General features: G+C 43.6%; 6 protein-coding genes across 6 annotated transcripts; 3 read left to right on the top strand and 3 right to left on the bottom strand.

Annotated features, from left to right (window-relative positions):
• The first annotated feature begins 1,176 nt into the window (after positions 1-1,176).
• Positions 1,177-4,667, top strand: dhrs1 (dehydrogenase/reductase (SDR family) member 1). Its single transcript, XM_069164407.1, has 8 exons — positions 1,177-1,320; positions 1,508-1,651; positions 1,773-1,852; positions 2,093-2,225; positions 2,374-2,517; positions 2,602-2,671; positions 3,881-3,961; positions 4,072-4,667. Exons 1-8 carry the CDS (start codon positions 1,177-1,179, stop codon positions 4,206-4,208), a joined length of 933 nt encoding a protein of 310 aa, XP_069020508.1. The 3' UTR covers positions 4,209-4,667.
• A 1,285-nt stretch (positions 4,668-5,952) lies between these two features.
• Positions 5,953-10,904, top strand: homeza (homeobox and leucine zipper encoding a). The gene is made up of 3 exons (XM_069164406.1): positions 5,953-6,043; positions 6,855-6,946; positions 7,397-10,904. The coding sequence occupies exon 3, from the start codon at positions 7,424-7,426 to the stop codon at positions 9,440-9,442; it is 2,019 nt and encodes a 672-aa protein (XP_069020507.1). The 5' UTR covers positions 5,953-6,043; positions 6,855-6,946; positions 7,397-7,423; the 3' UTR covers positions 9,443-10,904.
• Positions 10,905-11,125: 221 nt separating this feature from the next.
• On the bottom strand, positions 11,126-13,565 carry LOC138207272 (E3 ubiquitin-protein ligase RNF212B-like). The gene is made up of 12 exons (XM_069164388.1): positions 13,466-13,565; positions 13,326-13,378; positions 13,150-13,224; positions 12,836-12,942; positions 12,631-12,733; positions 12,512-12,540; positions 12,386-12,426; positions 12,273-12,297; positions 12,134-12,197; positions 11,592-11,643; positions 11,438-11,468; positions 11,126-11,333 (listed from the first exon to the last, which is right to left on the bottom strand). The coding sequence occupies exons 1-12, from the start codon at positions 13,563-13,565 to the stop codon at positions 11,264-11,266; spliced, it is 750 nt and encodes a 249-aa protein (XP_069020489.1). The 3' UTR covers positions 11,126-11,263.
• A 1,951-nt stretch (positions 13,566-15,516) lies between these two features.
• LOC138207261 (zona pellucida sperm-binding protein 3-like) lies at positions 15,517-17,226 on the bottom strand. Its single transcript, XM_069164369.1, has 9 exons — positions 17,163-17,226; positions 16,913-17,079; positions 16,722-16,825; positions 16,538-16,626; positions 16,266-16,446; positions 16,059-16,164; positions 15,877-15,962; positions 15,655-15,743; positions 15,517-15,581 (listed from the first exon to the last, which is right to left on the bottom strand). Exons 1-9 carry the CDS (start codon positions 17,224-17,226, stop codon positions 15,517-15,519), a joined length of 951 nt encoding a protein of 316 aa, XP_069020470.1.
• A 1,235-nt stretch (positions 17,227-18,461) lies between these two features.
• zp3f.2 (zona pellucida glycoprotein 3f, tandem duplicate 2) lies at positions 18,462-20,467 on the bottom strand. Its single transcript, XM_069164371.1, has 10 exons — positions 20,401-20,467; positions 20,116-20,300; positions 19,919-20,022; positions 19,757-19,848; positions 19,496-19,676; positions 19,314-19,419; positions 19,149-19,237; positions 18,983-19,074; positions 18,745-18,857; positions 18,462-18,649 (listed from the first exon to the last, which is right to left on the bottom strand). The coding sequence occupies exons 1-10, from the start codon at positions 20,465-20,467 to the stop codon at positions 18,629-18,631; spliced, it is 1,050 nt and encodes a 349-aa protein (XP_069020472.1). The 3' UTR covers positions 18,462-18,628.
• Positions 20,468-22,154: 1,687 nt separating this feature from the next.
• Positions 22,155-25,251, top strand: nedd8l (NEDD8 ubiquitin like modifier, like). The gene is made up of 4 exons (XM_069164370.1): positions 22,155-22,276; positions 23,074-23,121; positions 23,219-23,301; positions 24,799-25,251. The coding sequence occupies exons 1-4, from the start codon at positions 22,259-22,261 to the stop codon at positions 24,938-24,940; spliced, it is 291 nt and encodes a 96-aa protein (XP_069020471.1). The 5' UTR covers positions 22,155-22,258; the 3' UTR covers positions 24,941-25,251.
• Positions 25,252-25,255: the final 4 nt, after the last annotated feature.

Here is a 25,255-nt window from a genome sequence, read left to right as displayed (position 1 = left end):
CGGGTTTCTCGCGAAGGACGAAATTACCGTAAATTAATCCTCCTGTCTCATTTGCATGTTTCACTTTATCTCGCGTCTTCTCGCGAGATTACGACAGATGGGCGTTTGGGAAGCGTGTAACTGTCACACAGCAGAGTATTAAACCTCGAGGCTACTATAAAAGCAGTAGACCGACCGTGTGTCACCGAAACATTTCCTTGTCCTTTTTCACCGGAGGACTATTATTGGGACTTGACAAACCAGATCCGGTGCATTCTGTGCTATCAGGTATTGTTTTGATGCTTTATTATTATTATTATGTGTTTAATACTCTGCTAAATAACAACAAAGTCTCGAACCTTTTCAATAGTTCAGTAAGGAGACGTCAGTTTTTGAAGTGGAAAAGTCTCTAATCTTTGACTGTTAGAAATAAATGAGTTCACCAGAAGATCGAGCAAAGCCTAATCTAAAAGTGTGTTTCATAGTGAGGACAAAGATAACTGATGGTATCAATACACAGTCAGTAGTAGACATTGATTGTGTGGTATTATTAAGTTGTATTTTCCTCCTGTAACATTTAAATGTAGCCTCGTTATGACATGGGAAGTTTGAATCATCTTTAACTTTTAAACCTTTCATAATCCTCACTGATGATTATCTCTTAAGAGTATCAGAGTCACAGGTCAAACTCACATGAAAAATGTTGACTAACACTGACAGGACCATAAGCAGTTGTGTAAGGCAAAATATCACTGCTCGAGATATCATTGGACCTTTGGACAGTGATTGGTAATCGTGCTGCTTGATTTACGCAACCATGTTATAACTTATTTAGACTTTCCTGTTGACCTCTGACCAAATGAACCCTCATAGACCGTTTAACCCTCCTGTTGTCCTCGGGTCAAAATGACCCGCAGCTGTGTTCAACCAAGTTCTGTTTTATTTCTATATTTTTTGGGATCATTGGTCGTCATTCTTTAAAGAAACCTTCACAGCCTCCTTGTCACCAATGATCCCAAAAAATAGGAAAATAAAATAGAACTTGGTTGAACACAGCTGCGGGTCATTTTGACCCAGGGACAACAGGAGGGTTAATGATCTTCTGTGTGTATATAGCTTGTATGGTGTGTGTGTGTGTGTGTGTGTGTGTGAGAGAGCTTACTGCTTATTGTGTTGGTTCCTCCTCCAGAGAAGAAGATGTCACTGTCCGGCTGGGTGTGTGTGGTGACTGGTGCCTCCAGGGGCATTGGCAGAGGAATCGCTCTGCAGCTGTCAGAGGCGGGAGCCACCGTCTACATCACAGGGCGCCAGGAGACGACCCTGAATCAAACTGCTGCACAGGTGACATTCACTGCTTGCATTGCTATACATAAATTAAACCGCAATCATTTAGAAAGGCAATGATTAGCCAAAGTAATGTCGGTTCCTCGGTCTTTATCAGGTCGATGTCTGCTGCACCTGAAACGTGGATTTCTCTGCCACGCTGATGTAGAAGTGTTGAAGTCTGATGTCTTTAATCTGAAAACAGGTGAAGGAGAGAGGTGGGAACTGTGTGCCAGTGATCTGTGATTCTACAAAGGATTCAGACATTGAAGGTCTGTTTGAGCGGATCAAACGTGAACAGAACGGCAGACTGGATGTACTGGTTAACAATGCCTACGCTGGAGTACAGGTAGGTCTCACAAGAACACCTGTGGGTAAATCAGACTTCATACAGTAGAATTAACTGAAGTACACGTGTAGAGTGTGAATGAAAGGAAACCGAGAGAGGACTGTGTCGTTTCTTATTCCAGGCTATCTTCGAGAACATGGGTACCAAGTTCTGGGAAACGGATCCATCTATTTGGGACTCCATCAACAACACAGGCCTCAGGTACTGACTGTGTGCGTTTGTGCTTAATCATGTCTGGTGAGTTTTACTGAGTCATTGACAGTAAACTGTGTCATGGTCGACATCAGCTGTTACCCAACTTGTTTTTGTCTGTTTTTAGCTGTGAGTTCAGTTCCCCTTTGACAATATGTAATCATACAGGAAACAAACTAAGAGGGAGTTGCACGCCGGGATTTTGAACAAAAATGACATGACTTATTTCCGTTTGTCCTTATCTGGCAGGGGTCACTATTTCTTCTCTGTTTATGCGTCACGGTTGATGGTGGCTCATGGTCGGGGTTTGATAGTGACCATTTCCTCCATGGGGGGGCTGCGGTATCTCTTCAATGTGCCATATGGTGTGGGCAAAGCTGCAGTAAGTTATCTTCTTACAGAGTCCTAGATCTCTTTTATCGCGACCCAGTACATGCTCTATATAATTAGGTCTAAATACTACACCTGGGCACGTTGGATATGTTGTGGCAGTTTAATAAAGGCCTGTTTTGTTTATGGTTTGTTTCCAGTGCGACAGGCTGGCAGCAGACATGGCTGTAGAGCTGAAAAGTAGAGGAGTGGCTTCAGTCAGCCTGTGGCCCGGAGCCGTACAGACAGAGTTGGTATCTCAGTTCATAATCGAGAAAGACACACCACAGGGCATAGATCCGAAGGTAGACCGTTTCTATCAGCAAATCATTCTTCACGGCAGCCGCTTCAGCTGTATCCTAAAACTCTGCCTTTTTATTTGTCCTCAGTTTAAAGAGGCATTTGTCAACGGAGAAACCACAGAACTGAGCGGGAAGTGCATCGTGGACCTGGCTAAAGGTGGGACTGTACCCCTGGGAGATGGTGTTGACATCACGGTCAGATTGATAAATGGAGAAGCGGTAACACCTCCAGACCAGTAGACGTCCGCCAGAAAGACTTTATAGAGTAACTGTGTACACAGGTTTGATCTGCATGGGCTGTTGATTTTAAAGCCCCGTTCAGACCAAACGTGACGAGACAAAACTTTTCGAACATTGAGAGAAAATACTTTTATTTAACATCAATTTTAATGGAGTGTAAATGACAAATTTGTCCACTTGTAAAGCAGTTAATCATGTGACTGTAGTAAGAAACTACTGGGCCCTGATCCGCCCACCCCCGTGTAATAGAGTATATCATGCAGAGTAGTGTCTGTGTTTTTCCCAGTTTTTATGGCTCAAACGGCGTTGTGTTATCATCAGCTGTTCACCTGCTGAAATACTGTCTGGACCGAGATATGCTTTTATTTCAACCTCACGTTCACAACCGCTTGCGTCATGAGCGTTAAAGGTCACGTATGTGCCTCTGTACGCTGCGTGTTACCTGATGACTCAACTAGAAAGCAGCCAGAAGGATATAATTAGAACATCCTGATGTGCCTGATTTAAAGTTTAAAGCAAGTATATCTCCAGCCTTGGTGTTTATTCTGCTCATTGCACAAGACAACAGCTCCACTAAAAGACAGAACTGCTGCTTCTTCTGCTGTCGAAAAAGATGGGAGAAATTAACATAGGAGGGGATATCTATTGTCTTAAGTTTCCTGCATAAATTTGCATAAACCCCCGGGGTGTTTTGTTAGAGCACCCATGGGCAGCTCCAAATTCTTGATTTTTTTTTTTTAATGTTTTCACCGTTTCATCACGACTAAAACTGCAACTGTTCAAAGTACATCACCACCACGATCCTCATTCATGTATTAAAACGCTACAAATTACATCCAGCTATGAAAAAGTGAAAAAAAGTGAAAATAAAAGTACAGCGAGTTGTTGCTATGGAGATGTTACAGCGACTCGTCTTGTTGCTTTGGTGTGAACTGGCAGGTTTCAGACCGATGGACACTGGAGAACTGCGATTAGCTGCAGTCTTCAGTCTGAACTGAGCATTTCATGCAGAATGCTGAGAAACGCTGACCCGGGTCAGATGATAATTTTAGAAAGCCTTATTTACTTTTTTTTTTTTTAAGTAAGCATATTTTGATTGTGGTGTCTTTTCTTTTCTCCCCGCAAGACAAAAATCTGATGTCGCTGACTGGGAAAGTGCTCCTGACTTGTGACCTGGCAAGACGTTACGGGATTAAGGATGTTGATGGTAAATCTGCATTTTTCTTTCTTCCTTTTAAGATCTGAAGATGACACATTTGTAAAAAAAAAAGAAAGAAATGGACTCGAACATGGTGTGTTGTCTGTGTTTATTTTCAGGGCGGAGTGTGGTTGATTACACCTCCCTGAAATTCCTCCTGAGCCAGGTCCCATACATCTCCTGGCTGTCGGTTGTTGTCCCCTCGTTCCTGCGGCTGCCTCGCTTTGTGCTCTCGCTGGCAAACAGCCACTTCTAAACACTTCTGCCACTGTTGTTTTGTAAAGCTCTTGCTCCGTGGTTTAAAACCACAACCATTTCTAATACGAGAAGGATTACGTGAGAATGAAGACTCGCTATAATATTCTTTGAAGGACTGTTTATCCAATTGTGTGTATTAATTCCCACTTGAGCACTTAATGACTGTGATTCAGTGAAGTCTGACCTAAACAAGGTAAACATGGAGGACGTCCTCGCTTACTTTCTGCAACATGAACACTAAAGTCAGTCGGAGGTGAAGCTAATTATTATAACTACCAATTGTGTTTTTCTCTTCAGTATTATACAGCTGAAGATGCACTTTTAGAAACACAGAAATGTGCATTTTTCCCTTATTTTTGCATTTGTTATGCTTCCATTAAATCTACATACAGACACTACCATAACTACTGTATGGCAGCTAAGTAACAAACCGTTCAATAAAGGAATATAAACCTGCTGCTGTTCACATTCCTCCCTTCTTTGTTGCAAAATAACAAAACTGTTTAAAATGCATCTGCTTTTATTTCAGTGAGGGAACATCACTGATATAAATTCAGCTCATTTTTTTTGAAGGACACGCAGTCGCACCGAAACACTGTTGATCTTATACTTTGGTCTCTTTTACAATAGAAAGAAAAATACAAGAGGTGCTGGTGTAAAATATGTCGTTAGAACTTGAGTGCATCATTTCATCTAAACCTCCTTGTTACTCAGGGAGTCAATAAGCCACGTATTGACTCCCTGAGTAACAAGGAGGTCAATTGGCGCAATTTAAAATGAGTCGAATTATTTCAATTTGTCGTATCTTATTTGCTTAAATGTTCTATTAACCGCATTATTTTATTTCCCAACCAGACTGATCCCTTTAATGCTGATTTAAAGCCGTCTCGAAACTTCCGGCAAAAAAAAGTGTCAAGGGGGAACTTGTTTTCTTTATAATTGTTTGGCCTTAAAGTTACAAAAGATGCTAACATAATGAATTTAAAACGTCTATATCAGCCTATGAAATATGTGTGTGTGCAATGAATCTTTTTTTTTTCATGTATAATTTACCTTCTTCCAGGTTAACCAGCCCAATTTGAGTTTCCTCTGGTTCCTAACATCAGGAGCTCTTTAAATTTGATCTTCTGTCTGAGATTAAAAGAGGAGTTCCTCCGAGAAAATATGACATTGATTGAGTCAGGATTGTGAGATATGAAATGTTCAAATTTAGTAAACTGATGACTCCGGTCTAAAATAATATCAGCTGACGGAAATACCGGGGGGGTGCTGGTGGGTGGTATACGTTTCAGTCTACTGTCACGGATTTAGTTTACAGGCGCCTTCTCCCTCCAATCCACGGCCTGCTCGCCCAGACTGGCACACCCACCTACCCCGCCGTCACTGTGGGAGAGTCCGTTGGGCCTTCTGGGCTTCCTGGTCCTCAGCTCCGCCTCGCCTCGATCTGGCCGGACAGGGGAAACACTTCTCAGTTAAAGAACAAAAGCGGCGACGGGCGGACCGAGGGGGGACGAATTAACGGCGACTCTCCGACCTGAATCCCGCGGATTAGAAAACTGTGCCCTCTTCGGTTGGAATCAGCCGACCACTCAACTCCCACGACGGGCGACAAACTTGGTCGCCTCGCATCTTTGTATCCCGACCGCAATCCGTCGAGGTGCGCGATAAATAAGACAAGGGTCAAACAAACAGACGGACGGTATTGTTTCCCTGCGCTGCCTCCAAACTTCGGCCATTAAAAGCGGAGTGGCGGAAGCGAAACTCCGGCTCTCTTCGGGTTTCGTTTCGCTCAAACGGACCTCGGGGATAAAAGGGTTGTTTTGGGATTTTTCGGTAAGTTTATTTTTATGTTTCACTGAAGCGTGTCTGACGGCGAAGTGCGCCTGTGCAGTGCGAAGCGTTTTAGTTAGTACGCCATAAAGGGGGGGTTGGTGGTGGTGGTGGGGGGGGACCCTGGACCGCTATTGTTACTGGCAGAGGGAGCAACTTTTAAAGCTTTTTGTTGCCCGAAAACAAAGATACAACGTCTGAACCGCAGCAGTGTATCAAAGAAAGACACCAAACAAACCGAGCAGGCGCCGTGTGAGCGCATCCCCGCGGGTTTTTAGTGTCTCACCAGTGACTAATACTGTGATTTCATCGGGGTTTTTTTTCGCTCGTGTTTTTGTTACACTTCAACATTTCTTTCATGGTTCAAATGACCTACGTCGTCGGCCATGGTCGTGGCGTATTCTCTCAACTAAATGCGCAACACTTCCTCTGTCGAAAATAAACAACAGCTCCTCCAAAATTAGAAGTAGTTGTGAAGACTGCTCGGTATACACGTTAAAAAAAAAAGAAAGAAAGAAAGAAAGAAAGAAAGAAAGAAGCCACCTGGTGTAATTAGGTTAAGACTACAGTCAAGACAAATGTGCCAAATACAGTTGATCTCAATCACAATTCCTTGATTTAAGCCTTCTCAGAGCCATTGTGATATATTAAAAGTGCTGGTCTAACACCTGTTGCTTAAGAATAAATCAATCAATATCAATGTTGTTTATTTATAAGCCACTTTTCAAACGAAATATTCGACGTGAAATACTGCTTAGTTTGCTTGTTTGTAGTCTTGAGCGTGACTGATGCATCTCATTTTCTCTTTCTACAGGTTTCCGTTGTGGTATCGTCCTTTGTGAAGAGGCTTCACGTATCTTTCACAACTGAGAACTTGGAAGTGGAACAAAGCCCGACTGGGAAAGGGTGAGAAACGGGGATGGATTTTGCATAGAACCTCGTTCCTTGTGCTCCCACCCTTTGCGACCGATCCCCCCCCCCCCCTCCCGCCTGCTCCCCCGCCCCCCTCTCACACACACACACACACACACACACACACACACACACACACAAAACAAAAGTCAGTCACCACACTTTGGGGGAGGGGAGGCCCAGTCTCGACGAGGAGTATACGACTAGTTTCATTGAGAGTTCAGAATAAGGAGAGCCAAAGTAAGGGGGGGAGGGGAGACAGCTGTCAGATAATTGACTTTAAGAATGAATGAGAACAGAAAGTTCTTAAAACATCACCGTCTGTACTCTTCAGATTTAATTGTCCTTCTCGTCACGGCGATCTTATCGGTAAAATTAAAGCCGTTTTGTAGTTATGACGACCAAAAACCAGCCACTGAATCACTGCTTTTGTTTCCTGCCTAGGTGAAAGAACCCACTTTGATAGCCCAGATGGCAACATACACTGAACACATCGGCAGAAATGGACTACTTGTGGGCCTGAAGGGGGCGTTTGAAGGAAAACTAACAAAGATAGAATGTGAAGGGAAGCCGGAAGCCGAACGCTCCTCCAAGGATTCGCGCCACTCGGCCAGCTCGGCCGAAAGCAACGCGAGCGGCGTGGCGAGTTTCACCACCAACACCAACTCGGTGGTGTGTCTGCCTCTGGTGTCCGAGGGGCTGAAGCTGGTGTGGACACAGTCGGATCAGACCCGCGAACTCGACGCGATCCCAGAGCTGGTCCAAGCCTTTAACTTATTTCCGTACCCATCGTCCCGGGAGGTTAGCACCCTGGCCCGGGTATGTGCCTTGCCACTGGACAAAGTTAAGGTGTGGTTTATGGTGCAGAGAATCAAATACGGTATCAGCTGGTCCTCGGAGGAGATCGAGGAGACGCGGCGGAAGCTGGCGGTGCCTGAGCTTTGTGAGGAATCCATTGAAAAGAATGAGGAAACAAAAGTGAAGACCAAGAGCAAAAGTTTTGAGGAACTGGTCATTGAGGATAAGGATAGTGATGAAGAGGAGGGTGCTCTCTCCATCTTCATACCACAGAAGAAGAACCCAAAGTGTGAGTCACCAGATACGTACAAACCAGCCAAAACCACTGCCCCGTGTTTCAGCTCCACCCTCCCCCCCCCTCAGGACTCGTACTTCTACCGCCCACCAGCAGACACACCAGCAAGTACACCGACCGACGTCACCCTCGACCTTTCAGAGTCGTCTTCACGGCCGCACCGCCACGGACGCTACAAAAAGTCGAAAGCTCAGCTCGCAGCCCTTCGGAAAAGCTTCCTGAGAGAGAACTGGCCCGCAGAGGCGGAGCTCAGACGTTTGCAGGAAGAAACGGGGCTGAGTCGCAACGACATTCGTAAATGGTTCAGCGACAGCCGTTACCAGCTGAGAGTCGGTCGAGGAAGCCTGGCAGCGGCCCAGAACTATTCCCACCACACCGCCGGTGGAGGTAAACACGATCAACAATCTCAACCTCTTCCACTCGTTACTCAGAAGTCTCGTCAGATAAACGGGGCGAAGACCCCCGAGGCCGACCGCAGCAACGGGATTAGAAACTCGCACTTCTTTCAAACCTTTTTGTCAAACAGCCTGGAAGCATTCGGGGAACGGGTGCTTGATACGCAAGGGTATGACGTGGCGGAGGAGCTTTCTGGTGACGGGGACAGTGTTAAAGACGAGGAACAAATTGAAGAACAGCCCTTACAACTCACCAAGTCCGACAAGAATGAGCCAGACGTTCCCCCGGAGCCATCAAGTGTATTACAACCCTCTCCCTGCTCTTCTCCCTCCGGCAGCCCGCCACCGATCGCCTCGCCGAACAAGCCAGTTTCGAACAAAGTCGGCACGTCGAAGAAGTCGGCTAAAGCCAAGCCCTCGCAGACAGCCGCCGCGTCCTTCTCAGGCGCGTCCACGTCCACGTCCACGTCCACATCCACGTCCACGTCCACGTCCCCCGCCCTCACTCCGGCCGGCCGACCACGAAAAACCAAGGAGCAGTTGGATGTGCTGAAGCAGCACTTCTTGCGCTGCCAGTGGCCCAAGAGTGAGGACTACACCGAGCTGGTGAAGCTCACGGGTTTACCCCGGGCAGATGTGATCCAGTGGTTTGGGGACACGCGCTACGCCGTCAAAAACGGCCAGCTGCGGTGGGTGAAGGGGGTCCGGGACCAGTTCTTGGCAGAACTTGCGCTCCAGCAAAGTAGCAGCGGTTTAACAAACGGAGGTGGGACATCTACCCGGGGCGGGGGCAGCCGCAAAAGAAAAGCTCAAGCGAACGTAACGAGTGCCGATTCCCCGGATCCCCAGGCGTTGGTCGCGTATTACCTTTCAACGGGCTCGCTACACGAAAAAGACCTCGACTCTCTATGCAAGAAATCGAGAATGAGTTACCAGCAGGTGCGAGATTGGTTTGCAGCTCAGGATGTTGGGGAGGCCGACCAAGAACCCGTTGTTACTTGAGAACATTCAGACAAGTTGGTGGGTTACTTCTCACCTCTTTTGCACCGACGAGCATAATTATTACTTTGGTTTATATTGCTTTAATTGAGGCAGGTTTGTAACATCCAGTCTTCCCAGTACAAGCCCAAAGTAAGGTTTGTGTTTTTTTATATGCTGCATTCCCTGCTTATCCTAATATATTTGGACTTGAATTATAATTGTGCTGCCCGTGTTGCTGTAAATAGGACAGTGACTTGTACACTGGTTTGCTATATTTTTTTTTTTTTTTTTTTTTTTTGAGCTTATTCTTTTTGTTTAGATATCACTACTAAAGATGTTTTTTTTAGGAAGCTGTCGTAGCAGTATAATTTAAACTGGTTCTACTTTTGGTACCTGGCAATAGCAGATAATTGACCGGTCCGGAAAAATGTCTACATTGATGGATTTGTTGACTGATCACTGTGTGTAATCATTCCTTTACAGCCGATGATTCCTTGTCATGAAAAGCACACTGGACATGTACACTTTACATTGACATCTTGCACTTTGGTTTTAGAGCCTGCTGCCATTGTTATTTAAGTCCAATAATTTCACAAAGAAATCCAGTTATTTCACAAAACATGAAAATCAAACTATACAATGCCGTTCTTGATACTTTTTAATCGTGCTTTTTGAAAGCAGTGTGGTAAAGACTCGGTTACATCCAACATCTTCAGTGAATTTCTGTCACACATTCCCTCGATTCCCTTTTAGCCGCTCTGCTGTAATACTTGACTTACTGTTTGAATAATGTGCTCGTCGATTGCGTACAACTGCACCTTTGTAAAGGTAAACAGTATGAAGAAGCAGAAAACCACATCAATGTCATAATGATGTCAGAATTGCCAAGTCACTCATTGACTCAGTCAGTAATTTTCTATTTCTTTTGTCTTAATAGGTCTAGGATGTGACTTCATGGTTTATAAGGTAGACAGACTAGATAAGATAACCAATGGGGGTCCACATACTGTGTAAGTAGCAAAGGATTCAAATCCAAAGAGAAATTACAATGTTTCTGTCGGCTCGCATTATGAGTTCTAGCACAAACGTTTATACTTTCAGGTTCATGTGTTTTATTAGTTCTTTCCTACACTGCTGTGTTTTCAAGAAGAAAAACTCCACACTCTGAAGTTGTGTTTTAGTTGACTTACAGAGGATGACGTGAATTATAAATGGAGTCAAGAGTTTAGTTACTTAGAAATGTCTGGACAAAGATTAGATGATGAGAAAACCTGACAAAGCAGTGTGCATCACTTTGTTTTGTAATCCTGTTAGTCATGAGAAGCTAATGTGCGTGTCATGCTGTGGGGAAATGCCCATAACACGTAGTGTCTTCCTTTGCCGATGTTTTTCAATGTTGTTTTTTTTTCCTCTTTGAAAAAAAATTCTTATTTGCACAATTGTGTCACTGGAAACCAGTAAAAGATTTGATTTGCCTTTATAACCGTGTGTGTAAACCATTTCTTTGGGTTGTGATTTAAGGAACTTTGCTTGTTATGATTGAACATAGTTATTTTTAACTCGTGTAAATTCTGACTTGTTAGCAGAAAGGAAGTAACTGTGAAATGTCTCGGTAGAAAGTTAAGTTGTTGCCTAAATGTATTTTCAGAAGGAACAAATCACCAGAAATCCAACTGAGATTTGAAGGCAGTTTAATTCCTGAACAGAAGAACAACGTGGTCTTTAACAAAGACACTTTTCCTGTTTACTGGGCGAAAAACACATCTAACACTGATTAACACATCTAACCAAATGACTCCGTAACTAACCAACATGTCCTCCCAAGTATAAATGGACATTTAATCAGTGCCTGGGTGACTGCATCGATAACCCGCTCATGAACTGGAACTGGAAAGCATTAGGAGTCTGCATTCTGAGGATGACAGAAATGAACCGACTCGGTTACACGAGAAAAGCCTCATCGGGAACGTTCACCAGTGCGACAGAGTACAAAGTTATTTCGGGAGATTTTCTCACCTCGTGGGGGTGCTGAAGGACGTGGGTGTTCCTTTTCAAAACGGAGAAGAGAGATTTCAATTGAGAACAGGGTACTTTCAGCGACGCAAAGTCTTCCATTTTAATCGCAGCCAACACGGCAGGACGAGAAGAGCGTGTTTGCAGACAAGCTTACTGTGTTCGTGAAGAGAACTGCGGCTGGAGAAAGACGTAGCTGATCCAGGAGTCTGACGAAGCAGAAACGGTTACAAAGTTAAAACCATGATAAATGTTTTGTCGATTTCCATCTGTGGCAGACAAAAATCGTAACATTTGCAATTGAAAATTAGGTGTTTTGACAAAAGAACATCTTTAGGTTTCAACCACATCTCATAGTCTTCATCAGTGGATGGAGTTTGCTCCGTTGTCATGGAGATACCATCTTCAGGTCCTCAAAGTAAACTCCATCCACCGAGGAAGAGAGTGAGACGAAGAAGAAGAACCCAGTGGAAAGCTCCAGTAAAACCTACACGAGCGTAACTACAGATTTGAGCTTTTTAACTAGTTATTCTGTCAACAAGTGACCGAAAAGTTGCAAAGTATACATTTAAATATTTACTTTATCGAAAACAATAATAATAATAATAATAATAAAAAAACAACAACATTTGTCCCAAATTAAAGCATTCATTTCTGTATAAAATACTAAATGAAGTAAATATATGCGAGGAGACTTACAGCGTAGGAGAGAGCAGGCCCTCGGTCTCTGGTCCACCTCTGGGACTCTGCTGAGCCGATACGACTGAGACACACGTGTTCGAGTGTTAATGTGATGTACAGAATGAAATCCACTAGAACGTTACAATATAATTCATACCTCATAGTTCTCGAACGAGGGGTAACTGGAAAAGAAAACATGCTCTCATCAAACCACATGAAACTGTTCACTTAATAAATTGACTACAACGTATTGCAAGTCCCTGGGTTTACCTGGAGAGGTGACGGCCACGGGGAGCGACATCCTATGAGTGCTGAGTCCCCCCAAAAAATATCATTGAATGGTTTTAAAACGCGTACATTAAGAGTGTGTTATCAAACTTGTACATTGGCTTTTACCCATCAGTCTGAATGTATCCTGGGGAAACCTGCGGCACAGAGAGCGTGCAGGCCGCATTAGACGCGAACCCACATGAGATGGATATTTCTGGCAGCGTTAAGACTTTTGAGGAACTTACCCTCCTCTGAGAAAGTGGCTTTTTTAATTCCGCTACTTCTCTTCTCAGCTCCGACAGCTGCTTCTTTAAATCAGCATTCTCTCTCTTCAGCTCCGACAGTTGCCTTGTGATGACAAGACGTTGGAGGAAAGGCGCTGCAGTCGGGGGGGGGGGGGGATTTGATTGACTCGGCCAGAAGAGGAGCGATAACGAGTGCTGAAGTTACCTGTAACCCCGCTCGGTCTCTTGCTTCGCACGCTTTTCCAGTTCAGCGGACTTGTGCTTGAAGTGAGCTGTGGCTCTCTCCATCTGCATCCGCTGAAAAATGGCAATCTGAGGAGCATGAGGACGTCGCTGTTAAGATATTATTTCAGTGAAAATAAAACATTCAGTAACTCAACCTCGACTAGTGAACAGCAGCTTAATATGTGGCGTTATATCGTTCAGTCTCTTGCTGATGAGACACACTGACTCATTATTTGACAGACTACTCTGACATTTAACATCCTGCTATAACAATTACAGGGAGGCGAGTCAGACCTTTGATACGTGCTCCAGCCGCGACTGGATGAGTTTCACAGGGTCCTTGAAAAACATTTTTTCCTGTGGCTTCATCTGAAATAGAGATTTGTCCGGACATAAACGGTTGGCTGCGTGGAAATGAGCTCTTCCTCCGTTCGACGGTAACCCGCCGTGAGCACGTCGAACTCACCAACCTCGTCAGTGATGGCCAGATAGCTGCAGCCGGCCCCGCACACGCTGCACTGCTCTGAGGGGAAAGAGACCGTCGTTACTGCCCTCAAACCTTCTCTCAAACCGGAGATGTTACAACGTTGAAGCACGATATCTGTCTGACTGGATTTAATGCAGGCTTCGCAGCAGATGTGGCCACAGCTGGACACGGCAAACTTCGACCCTCCCTTCGTGAAGCACTGGTTACAATGGAACCAGTCCATTTCTCATCCTGTGTTTTCTGTTCTGCAAATGAACACAATATCACTGTTAGATTTGATGTCATGATTAAATATCAGATTCTACGATGAATGATCACACCAGGTTCATTTGACTGTGATCACTGAAGAACTTGACTTATCTCTGATTATCAGTACATTTCCCGATTTCAAAATCACCGTACAGAGCAGGAATACGATTTGTATTTTTTTTCAACAGAAAAAGACGTTTCCCTTTTATTTGGATTGAATTATTTGAATGAAAGGATGAAACATGGCTCACACACAAAATGGTAAGTTTTAACAGTCAAGAGTGAAAAACAAGTTGCTTATTCAAAATGTTCAGTATAATAATGACCACAGTGTTAACTATGACTAGTTAACAGCTACTAGTGTTAACTATGACTAGTTAGTAGATAGTGTTAGATATGACTAGTTAGTAGATAGCAGTGTTAACTATGACTAGTTAATAGATAACAGTGTTAACTATGACTAGTTAACAGCTACTAGTGTTAACTGTGACTAGTTATCAGATAACAGTGTTAATTATGACTAGTTAATAGATAGCAGTGTTAACTATGACTAGTTAATAGATAACAGTGTTAACTATGACTAGTTAGTAGTGTTAATTATGACTAGTTAGTAGATAACAGTGTTAACTGTGACTAGTTAGTAGATAGTTTTAACTAAATCTAACCAGAGAACATATAAAAAAGTGATAGCTAGCTCGTTTTTGAGGACAGGTCCGTTTGTCTGGAGACAATAAAGTGGACGCTGACTAATGACATGAGGACAGGAAGAAACTGAGGACCTTTCAGAACATGTCGGCTCCGAGATGATTTCAGCGCCTCGTGTCCTCTGGTGAACAATGGAGATGACCTACCTGGTCAGCAGGAGCACAAGTTTCGTCCCAACATCAGCGGTGAAGAACAGTTAAGGCGGGACGCCTCGCGGATCCTGTTCTGTTCTCTGATTGGCGGAGAGACGGTCGATGACGGCCGAGGGTCATTTAAATAGTGTGACGTCATCAATATGGACAATGTTCGCGAGGATAAAGTTTGATTTGTTTTTTTGTTTTGTTTTGTTTTGGTAAAATGTTTCATTCACGATGTGTCTGGAAATAAAGATGGAACAAAGAAATCCGATATCCAGCATTTATTCACTTAAATTGACTAATAAGATTAAATCTTATCTTTTTATCCGAGAAAACAGCTGTTCTTATCGACCTTTTGATGACTTGACATTTTACACATGCATCCCGGCCATATAAAACACATTTATGATTCCCTAGAGCATGAAAGAGTAGATGTATATAGAGGGAGACATCTCAGGTTAAAGCAGCCAATCACAATAATAATAATAACAAACGATTGAGGTGGTCCCATCTATTTGCAGATTTCATTGTCATTACAATTCATAATCAAAAGTGGGTTTGCAAAGCTTATAGTGCCAATCCTCCTTTCATCAAATTTGTAGAAAAATGCTAACTGCAGTATTTCTAAGCTACAGCAAAGGGAGCTAACAGATGTGAGTGTGGACATCAGAGCATATGCCATCTATATTATTGTCCACACAAATATTTGATCTGTATTGAACAAAATTCACACATTGCTTGACACGCCTTTTAAGGTTACAATTATCCCTGCGAGGGCATCTTCCTTATGTGTGCATCTTAAACAGGAAAAAAAGCAATAAAGAACAGAGATAAAATAATGACTTGTTCAAGGCAAATGTTTGACACAACTTTAATGGGCACAAGTCTGAAATGCAGAAAGACAAGCAGGCACTGAGCTTCTAGGAGCTGGTGAAACCTGGAATAAAAACCCAAGTCAGATTGAACGGGCCAGTCCGTCTGATGGATCCGTTCCTGTTGGGAACAAAACAAAAAAATTAGATGATATTGTCTGTTCCAACATGTAAAAAAATAAAATTAAAATAAAGTTGTTACTTGGAAACTTCAGGAATTCTGGTCAGTGATGGTAAGAGGTCCAAGAACTGATTGTTGTCTAACTCCGTGCATCCCTACAAAAACAACAACCCTTAGTCTTGTACCATGAGGCCACTATGTCACAGCATACATTGTATAAACAGATACCCGAGAGACTCCTCGTCTTCCTGGACCTGCAGATGGACTCACAGCAGTCACATGAACTGCTATGTGCAGGGTTGTCCAGCAACTCCCAGCTGCACACAGATATGAGAAGAGTCAGTGATTAGCCGAGATTTAAGATGTCCACAGTATCTCAAACACTTGACCCTCTTTACAGAAATGTATTGAACCATTACATTTCTAAAAACAGTTTCATCTCTTTTTTACCCATGATCTTTTCCATAATGGCAGGCCTTCTTGGTGTGGTCAAGACTATTGGGTTCCCAAACCACAAGGGTGCAGTGGATAAATAGCTGTTGATGAACAGTATACCAGCATTTACAGGTGATATTTTATTTAGTTTCCACCCATTGTTATAGAATGAGAAAAAAAAAAAAAAAAAGGTTTACCTCCTCTCCCAGAGCAAACTTAAAGGCTTGAAGGGACAGGCGGAGCTCTGAGGATTTTTCCCTTTGTTCAAACTTTGAACGAGACACTTTACTGTCCACAAGACATCTGAAAGGTTGGAGAACATTTGGTGACTTCCATGTCTAACCAAAAAAAACAAAAGGTTAAAAGAAAACAAAATTGAATGTCTAGTTAGTGTAACAAATTACCCCTTATTGGTGATTAGTGGATATAAATGGCTTTCAGGCTCCAGCGCTGGTGTGGTGGCAGCTACACATTCCTCAAGAAACAGCAGCAAGGGCTGATGGGAATGCTGCTCCACGCTGGCCATGATGGGGATCACGGAGCCCAGAGCAAAAGTGGTGAATTCAGCGGGGCCGGAGAAATCCGCTATGAACCACAGATAGAGAAGGGATTCATTTTTAGGAGTCCCCGCGGCAACCCTGAGCATTTCCTTTCGAGGACACGTTTCAACACGCACCATTCATAAGTCCAATATGGAACACCAGATCTTCTACACCATACGTGTCAAACACGGGTTCATAAATCATGGGGTACCAATCTTTAGACCTGCAGAAAAAATAAAGATGAAACTCTTGTGTTGCAATACTCAAACACTGATTCTGTTTGCATAACACTCTGATAAAGCGATCTTGAACACTGACCTCTCGTATGCACAGACCACTGGATGACTGAAGGGAAGTATGAGAGAACCAGGTGAGGAAATGAAGGTCAAATCATTGGTGTAAATCATGTGATTCCCAGTAACCTGAGAGAGAGCGAGAGAGAGAGAGACAAGTGTCACTAAACCTGTAAGAATAAAGTTTAAGCATGTGAGGAGTTTGAAGCTACTCACCAGGCTCCTGAAGCTGCAGTCATTGAAGTACACACTGAAAACAGCCTCCCTTGCGGTGGAGCTGGTGGGGAAGCAGCTTCCCAGACGGAACAGTGAGGTGTTGGCCTGTGATCTGCTCTCCGTCCACACCACCGTCACATAGTCAGCCCCGCAGTCCAGTTTCATATCTGCAAGGGATAAAACATAAAAGACCTAAAGTCTCTGCACAGATTATTTTAAAGACCACATCAGAACAAGATTTGAAGAGTACCTGCATTTACTGCAACAGACGCTACCAGGCTGACCAGCACCACACAAAGCCAAAAGAAAGCCATCACGACTGAACTGTTGCTGCTGACTCTGCAGGCGGTTTTATTCTCTCTGACTGACACCTGTCAATCAGGGAAACCTCTTTCACCTGCTGGGTGTCAGCAGTTACAGGTGCAGCAATCAACTGTGGGATGACAAGAAGAGTCTGGTTCATTCTGACATGGTGTGGTGTGTTGTAGGAATAGATCTGCAGATTATTAACAGTTTACTGCTCATGAAAAGACATTTGAAGTGAAAAGAAAAGTATATAAATAGAGTTGCAGATTATAATAATGTACGAGAAGTATATTCCTGCAAACACTCTGCAGGCAGTTTCAACCTTTTTCACTTCAGACATTTTGTCTTGGTATTATAGGGAAAGCACAGGTGTGTCCCAGTAAGCCATTCATCCAATTACATGTTCAAATTTCTGCTGTTAAGAGGGTCTATATACAGGTTCAGTTGTAGGTAGTGTGAGAAACATGCAAAGAGTTGCATTTATTTCTGTGTTCACGGTATCATCATGGAAAAATAAAGTATTTAGAAAACTAAGACTTCCCACAAACAGTTATGGTAGTTGTTACATTTCAAATCAGACAGGCATCTTAACGGTGTGAACACATTCTTGTAGTTGTAATCAGGTCCATCATCATTAATTTCTTACTTATGGCAAGACAGTGAGAAAACTCCAGGCTTCATTAATCTTAGAAAACTGCCCAAGTATTATCCTTTACCAAAATTAGTTTTTTTTAAACTAGATGGGCACCCAGAGGCCACTCCTCTATGATCTGCAACCACTAAAGTCTGATATCTGTGGCAGTATAAAGTCTGTGCACTCAAGTCGTATTAGATATCAAGGACTCCGCTTTGACACAACTCCAAACTGATGCTGGACAAAAAGAAAGCCAAGACAGTTTGAAGAATCCATTGAAATATTAGATGACTGTCTAAATGTGGGACCTGAATCTTCTAAATCACATCCAAAAAGACAAGCACCTGAAGGCAACACTATCTAAATTTATGAAACCATTCATACATAAATCAGCAGGTACTTTGAATGTAAAGCCCAAAAATTTGAAGTCTTTATTGCAAATCAGGCTTTAAAGAATCAAATTCTAACTACCAGTAATAATTACTTGGACTTTTGGCAAGGAGTTGTGTGGTGACTTTATGCAACCAAACAACAGGACACCATCCTCAAAGAGAGTTATTATTGTTTTGCCACAAGCAAAGGACAGAATGAAGAGCATCACACAAAGAGGGGGTTTACACCTGGTTTATTTAAATCAGGAGATAGATGTATAAAGTTTGACCGTTTCTGCTGCAGGTTCTTCTGGATTAGCAAACAAAAATCAAGATCATGTACAGGGGGATGTCCCAAAAACGTGTAAATCAGCGGCTCAAGGTCATCTGCTACTGGAGTCTCCATCAGTTCAGAACGAGCGGTTCCTGTAAAGATAAAATGTTGAAACGTTGTCGCCTGCGTCCTGTGCAACAGAAACTTCCAATTTGTAGACAGAACTTTCACTGATGTCTTATTTCACCTGAGAGTCGGCTGCAGTGACAGACCGCCCTGGCCTGTTGGCAGCCTTCCAGTCGGACCAGTCCACCATGATGAGGGGCCCCAACACAAAAGTGTGGCTCAGGCCGTAGGTTTCTGAAAAGAGGGAACGTGAATTTGTACACAGAGAGAGAGAGAGAGAGAGAGAGAGAAAAAAAAAAAAAATCAAAATCAAAACAGCACAATCTTCAAAAATCCTTAAGTCAACAGAGAGACGGTACCCCATCCAACTTCTCTTTTGGACCGAGACTTGCAGGTGGACTCGCAGCACCCGCACAGGGAGCTCTGAAACGGGTCGTCGAGAAGTTCCCAGCTGAGAAAAGAAGCAGTCAGAGGAAGTACATCAGCACAGTTGACTTTCATCCAACTCTCATAACTCATAATTACCTCTCATTCTCCTTCACATAATGACAAGCTTTCTTGTCTTCATCAAGAACCTCAGGATCCCACGCCACCAGTCGACAGTGGATGTGCACCTGAGGAACACACAAAACTTGAGCTTAATTCAATTTCAAACTAAAACATTCCTGTAAGCTGCTGCCATTTCCTCGCCTCCTCTCCAAGACCAAACTTAAAGGACTGGAGGTAGAGGATGATGGCGGACGAGTGGTACCGACGGAGGAACATGGAGTTTCCTCTCCTGCTCTCCAGCAGACACCTGAGGAAACGTAAACCTCAGATTAGTATTAAACCGATGTGATGACGGTGAAGATGAACCTTTATCTGGCTCGTACCCCTTGTTGCTAATGATGGGGTAAACATGGCTGCCGGGCTGTAGCTCAGCTGTGGTGGCTGCAACACATTCCTCCATTAGCAGCAGCAATGGCTGATGGGACTTCTGCTCCACTGCTGCCCAGATTGGCATGAATGAGCCCAGCGGGATGATGTTTGACTCTGCGACGCCCGTTAGCTGCTCTGTGAGGAAAAGCAAAAAAAGGTTCAGAAATTGGCCTTTAGATACGTTAATGTTTGATGTTGCAGAGTCGAGAACTTACCATTGAGGAGGGCCATGTGGAAGACGAGCCCGCTGTACCCTTCAGACATACCCGATCCAGGGTTCAGGAACGGAGGCACCCACCCATCAGGTCTGAAACATTAAAAGGTAATTCGTCATCTCTGTTCATTTAAACAGAGTTTGATCCCAGACAGTATTCTACCTTTTAGAAACGCATTCGATGGGATGCACAAACGCTGCAGGTTTGGACTTCGGCTGCGGCCTGTAGCTCAGCTCATTTTGATAGATTAAGTTCTTTCCTTTCATCTGCAGAGAAGAAAAAAAAACTGGCAATTAGAAGTTTAAAAAAAAAAAAAAGTGTTTGAAAGTGGTAGTAGTTAAATACTGAAGGTACTTTACCAGTTTTTTAAACTTGCAATCGGAAAACTGGTAGTTGAACTGCGCTTCTCCTTCTCCATTGGGAAGAACTTTCAGCTGAGACACCATGCAGTTTCCAAGGAAGAGACGAGACGCGTGCGGCACCAACTCCTGATTGATCCTCCACGTGACTCTGACTGAGTCTTCAGCACAGACGACCTCGATATCTGCAGACAAAATACTCATGAACAGCTGAAACACTTTAAATAACACACACACACACAAGGTTAATGCGTGTGCATGTGCGTGTGTGCGTGTGAAGGATACCTGCATTGGCAACAGTTGTTGTGAAACCAGCCAGGAGTATCACACCTAGGTAGAGATGAGTCACCATGACTGAATGATGAGCAACACACCGGAGCTGATGCATTTTAAAGACTTCCTGCCTCGTTAGCTCAATGATCAGCATGTGTGTGTGAAAGCCGGGACCATTTGGTGTCAAGAGTTACGACTCATGTCAGAGAGCTTCTGGGCTGTCATGCTTTCATATTCTAGCATTAAGAGAGGTCCTCCGTGTCCAACACCGGCTCCCATATCTTAATAAATCCCTCGACATGGTCATGAAAGGCTGATTTTTACAGAGGGACTAGTTTTAGATCCTGGTGTTCTCTTAGAAATCCAGTCTTTCTCGCTGAATCTAAGAGTATTTGTGTGTATGCAGTATATCTGTGTAGTTATTTACACATCATATCCATAGCATTACAATAAATTATCTTTTTGTATCTGTATTATAGCTCAAAATAGTAAATATATTTGTTATAATTGATGCCCAAACATTTTCACCTCTCTGTCATCCTATATCAAGTTGCCCCTGTTTTCTGATGTGGTGAGTTTCCTTAAGATTTAAACCAAAAGGTTTCATTAATATATGAAATAAATCTTTTTTTGTTCTGGGGGGGATTTCTTCCAAGAAAGACATGTGGGGTATGTGTGTATTTTAGTGTATATCGTCTTATTAACAATTAGCCGAAAAAAATGGGACTGTTGTAAAGAATATTTATTTTTCAGGCCCTCGAATGATTCCATTGTTCTTCCTTCAGACAGTTTGACGAGCTGGTCCGGACCCTTTTCCTGCCAGAGTGTAAACACAGCATCTCGGCATGAATGGAGGAGGTGTGCGGGATCTGGGCTTCTCTACATGGGAACCAAAAGTGAGAAGGGATCTTTAAGTTTGACATTTTTACCTTTTAAAAAATGTATGAATGTGAATAAACCAGTTTTTTTTACTCCTTTTTAATCCATGTTTTAGTAGCACCTGGATTCTCCCATTCATTTATGTACCGTGTTTGTGCTGCCCAATTGTACCCTTGTATAATAATGTGACACTCTGTAAATGTACTTTTAGTTTGCTTATACTTAAATCATTTTACTTAAACACAATTGGTTTTAGTAAACTTTTATTTGTAAGGGATTATTTCTTACAACCTGACATTGCAACTTTTAGTGCAATAAAGATACAAATATTTATTTCTGTCCACAATAAATCTGCCATGAACAAAGGGAAGACACTTTCATGAAATAAAGTAGAAACAGTAAGAAATAGTGAAACCAACAAGAGGCGGCAGTTCAGTGTAAGGAAATTAAGAATTGGTCAAAATAAATTGAATAGTGTACTTTATATTGTAGGGAAACATATTGTGATCAATTCCAGGTGAAAGACAGTGGAGCATGGCCTGATGTCATGCAGGAAATATGATGGAGAGGAGGGCATCAGGGTTACAGAAGATTAGGATGTGTGGAGGCCAACGCTGAAGATTTACTCGGGATGCGGCGGGGGAAAGAAGATTATTTAGGTTTTGGAAGGTGACTCGACTACTTATTAGACTGTTAACAGAGACAAACAGCATTAGACGAGGAGATCCAGTGGGAGGCGGCAGTGCAACTGAAAGGATAACAACTGCCATTATCTACCTTGAGCTTAAAGTGGGTGATTTGTTATTCCTCAAAGCGGAACCATTCTGCTGGTGTCGCGTGACTCCGCCCCGTCCGGGACTTTTAGACGTCTGCACAGGAAGCACAGTGAAGGGAGCGAGACGAGCAGGTTGTTATTCGCCAATTTTGCCCGAGTGTTTTGGTCTCCAAGCGGTTCCTCCAGTTTCTATTGGCAGTATATTCTCTATTCAGCATGTTGATCAAAGTTAAGGTAAGGAAATGATTTGGTTTTTGTCAGCCTAAAGTCCGCCGCAGGTCCCCGGCAGCCCGCCGACGGGACTGACCGGTCCGCTAATTTATCTCGGGGCCCGATGCAGAAGAAAACCGACTTCCACGTTTCCTCCTGGATGTTAAAACGCTGCGAGGAGCTCCTGACTCGGGGGGAAGACGCCGGTTCTCTCCCGAGCTGCTGTTTACGAGGCTTCGGTTGGTACTTACCGCCGCAGTTCAGCAGCTGCTGTTTGGGTTCATGCTAACGAAAGAAACGCTGAGTTGAGTGTTTTCCGTGTCGCTGGACGTCACGAGGATGACGTCACTTTAAGATCTGGCTAATTGAGGCACGCCTTGTTGTTGTTGTTGTTGTTGTTGTTGTTTGACGTTTCACAGATTAAAAAAAAAAAAAGATCTTTAAATGGCACAATAAATAAATAAATAAATAAAAGCTGGTTTATAGATGATGGAAATAACTAACGACTGAAGTTAAAAGCCGATTCGTCACTTTTTTTTTTTTCTAGATTATCATAGAAAGGTTAAAAGATTCGATCAAACCTTTATTTTAAGAGTGAAGCTGTTAAAGGGAGATTTCACCGTTTTGTTTTTAGACCTGGTCCATGTCACACCGCGACACTTAGACAGGTCCAACCTTGCACTGGATTATTCCACAAAGCTTCTTTAAACCAGATTCTTCTGTGTAGCTGAAGGTTTCACAGGTACGAGCACCCGTCCACACTGACGGGGGACATTTTCAAACAATGGTGATGATGTAATCGTCTTCTTGTTGTGTTTCAGACTCTCACCGGAAAAGAAATAGAGATCGACATCGAGCCCACAGACAAGGTGACGGCTTGAAACACTCGATCCCTCGAAAGATGCAAACCCACGTTTCGCTGACGCAGCGGGCACGTTAAAAATGTCTTGTTTTGCGTGAATGTAGGTGGAGCGAATTAAAGAAAGGGTGGAGGAGAAGGAGGGGATCCCCCCGCAGCAACAGAGACTCATCTACAGTGGAAAACAGATGTAAGTTGCTCTGCTGGGATCTACCTCACTCTGAAGGAGCGAGAAGATAGTCCTCCTCCCAACTGGTGGGTGGCGGCCCAAAAGTGGGTCGCAGACCTGCGCGCGCGGGAAGCGGGAGGGGGGTGGAACAAAAGTCGTATTTATTTTGAGGTCTACAAACTTTCTGATGCTGCGCTTTTATTTTGAAGGACATACATTTCCTGTGACACGGTGTGCCTGCGGTCACCATCAAGAGCTTTGCATCGTCACGTCCGTTAAACACGACAGAACACAAATACGACGGTAACCACATTAAGAGATACCAGGATGTCCTCCAACATCAGGTCGCTTTTCGCGGTATGCAGGCCGGCGTGCTTCTCTGGCGGTTCGGACCCCCGATCCTCTTGTGTGTTGGAAGATGCGTCACATTGACTTGAGCAGCCGAGAGAGTCGGTGGCACCGATTCTCTGCCTGGTTGCAATTTGCAAAAAGGAAGAAGAAGAAGAAGAGGGATTAAAAATAACTTCAAGTGTAGCACTCGCTCCAAATCGCTTTCTTTTTCCTTCTACTTTAAATGTGATACGGCCAAGAGGGTCAAAGTTCAAGGCACATTTTTATGACACAGTTGCATGTCCCAGTTGTATACATGCTGCATGCAACAGTACATGCTTTATAAAAGTACTTTTATAAAAGTACTTTTATAAAAGTAGCTGCAATGCGTACCGAAAGTAAACGGAAGTTACGTGATTTGGATTGCAGCTTAAATCTGTTTTGTTCCACTGAGGACAAAGGAGAGGGACCAAAGTCAGTGTGTCAGTGTGTCGTGCGTCGCGGCAGCTCACGGTGACGTCACTGGTTTGTAAACTGCCGTTATAAAACCTCCACTTTAACTTTTGTTTTTGGCCGTCGCCATTTTGCTAACTTAAAGCCAGAAGTGAGCATATTTGCGCGAGCCGACGAGGAGTGGTGGATCTGACCGATTGGAAACCCGAGGACGCTGCACCCCGCCCACCTGCAGCGGAAACCTGACTGCACCACGGGCCTGTCAATCAAACAGACACGCCCCCAAACACACAGCTTTTTACTGCCCGATGTTTAATAATGTAGGAATTATTTCTAGACGGACCGCCGGAAAACTGATAAGAAGGAGTGACACTATTCTGACCTGACTTTTATTTTATAAGTGGAGTTGAATGGGACTCTATGGACCCTTTCTTGAGCCGAGCCCCGACAACCCTCGACGCTTTTACACTTTATGACACTTCCACATCGGGCATTTCTCTCAGTCCACTTTCATACACGATACGGTTGGTGCAGCAAAATGCTGCCACGTCTTGTGTGACGCCAAAGATTTGAACACCATTTGAAGTCACTCCGCTTCGAAAAACAAACCTCCAGAAACTGGCGCGTGAAATAAATTTGAAGGAACCAAAACATTCTAATTAATTTGGGTCGTAACAATTAAGAAAGAAATGGCCGCTCCAACCCTTCCTGTCCTCTCCCTCTGTGTCCTCTCAGGAACGATGAGAAGACGGCAGCAGACTACAAGATCCAGGGAGGCTCCGTGCTCCACCTCGTGTTGGCGCTAAGAGGCGGATCGACACCCCACAGCGGCTGCACAGCCCCCCCCTCCTCCTCTTCCTCCTCTTCATCATCATGAGTCACTGTTGTCACGGGGGTCAGCATGAGTGCCAACGCTTTTTAGGTGTCACCGTCTAACCATGTCACAGCATGGAAATCTGAAAAAACCCACGCTCCCGACGCAAAACCAACCAACAAAAATAAAATCAAACGAAAAGAAGAAGAAGAAGAAGAAGAAGAAAAAAAAAAAGGACGTTCTGATTCCTTTGTAGATGTTTTTTGTAAAACGCACATTGGCTTTCTGAGTTTGAGTTGATTGCAGGCACCCAGAACTAGAGACAGTCTGACAACACTGTGGTCTTTTTGCTTGTGAATAAATGCTGAAGTTGATTGA

The sequence above is a fragment of the Embiotoca jacksoni genome, unplaced genomic scaffold, assembly GCF_022577435.1.
Source record: "Embiotoca jacksoni isolate LCO1_2020_lvr unplaced genomic scaffold, fEmbJac1.0.p SCAF_31, whole genome shotgun sequence".
Classification (NCBI taxonomy): Eukaryota; Metazoa; Chordata; class Actinopteri; family Embiotocidae; genus Embiotoca; species Embiotoca jacksoni.
The sequence above is the reverse complement of the archived record's forward strand: the minus strand, read 5'-3'. Positions and strand labels throughout refer to the sequence as shown.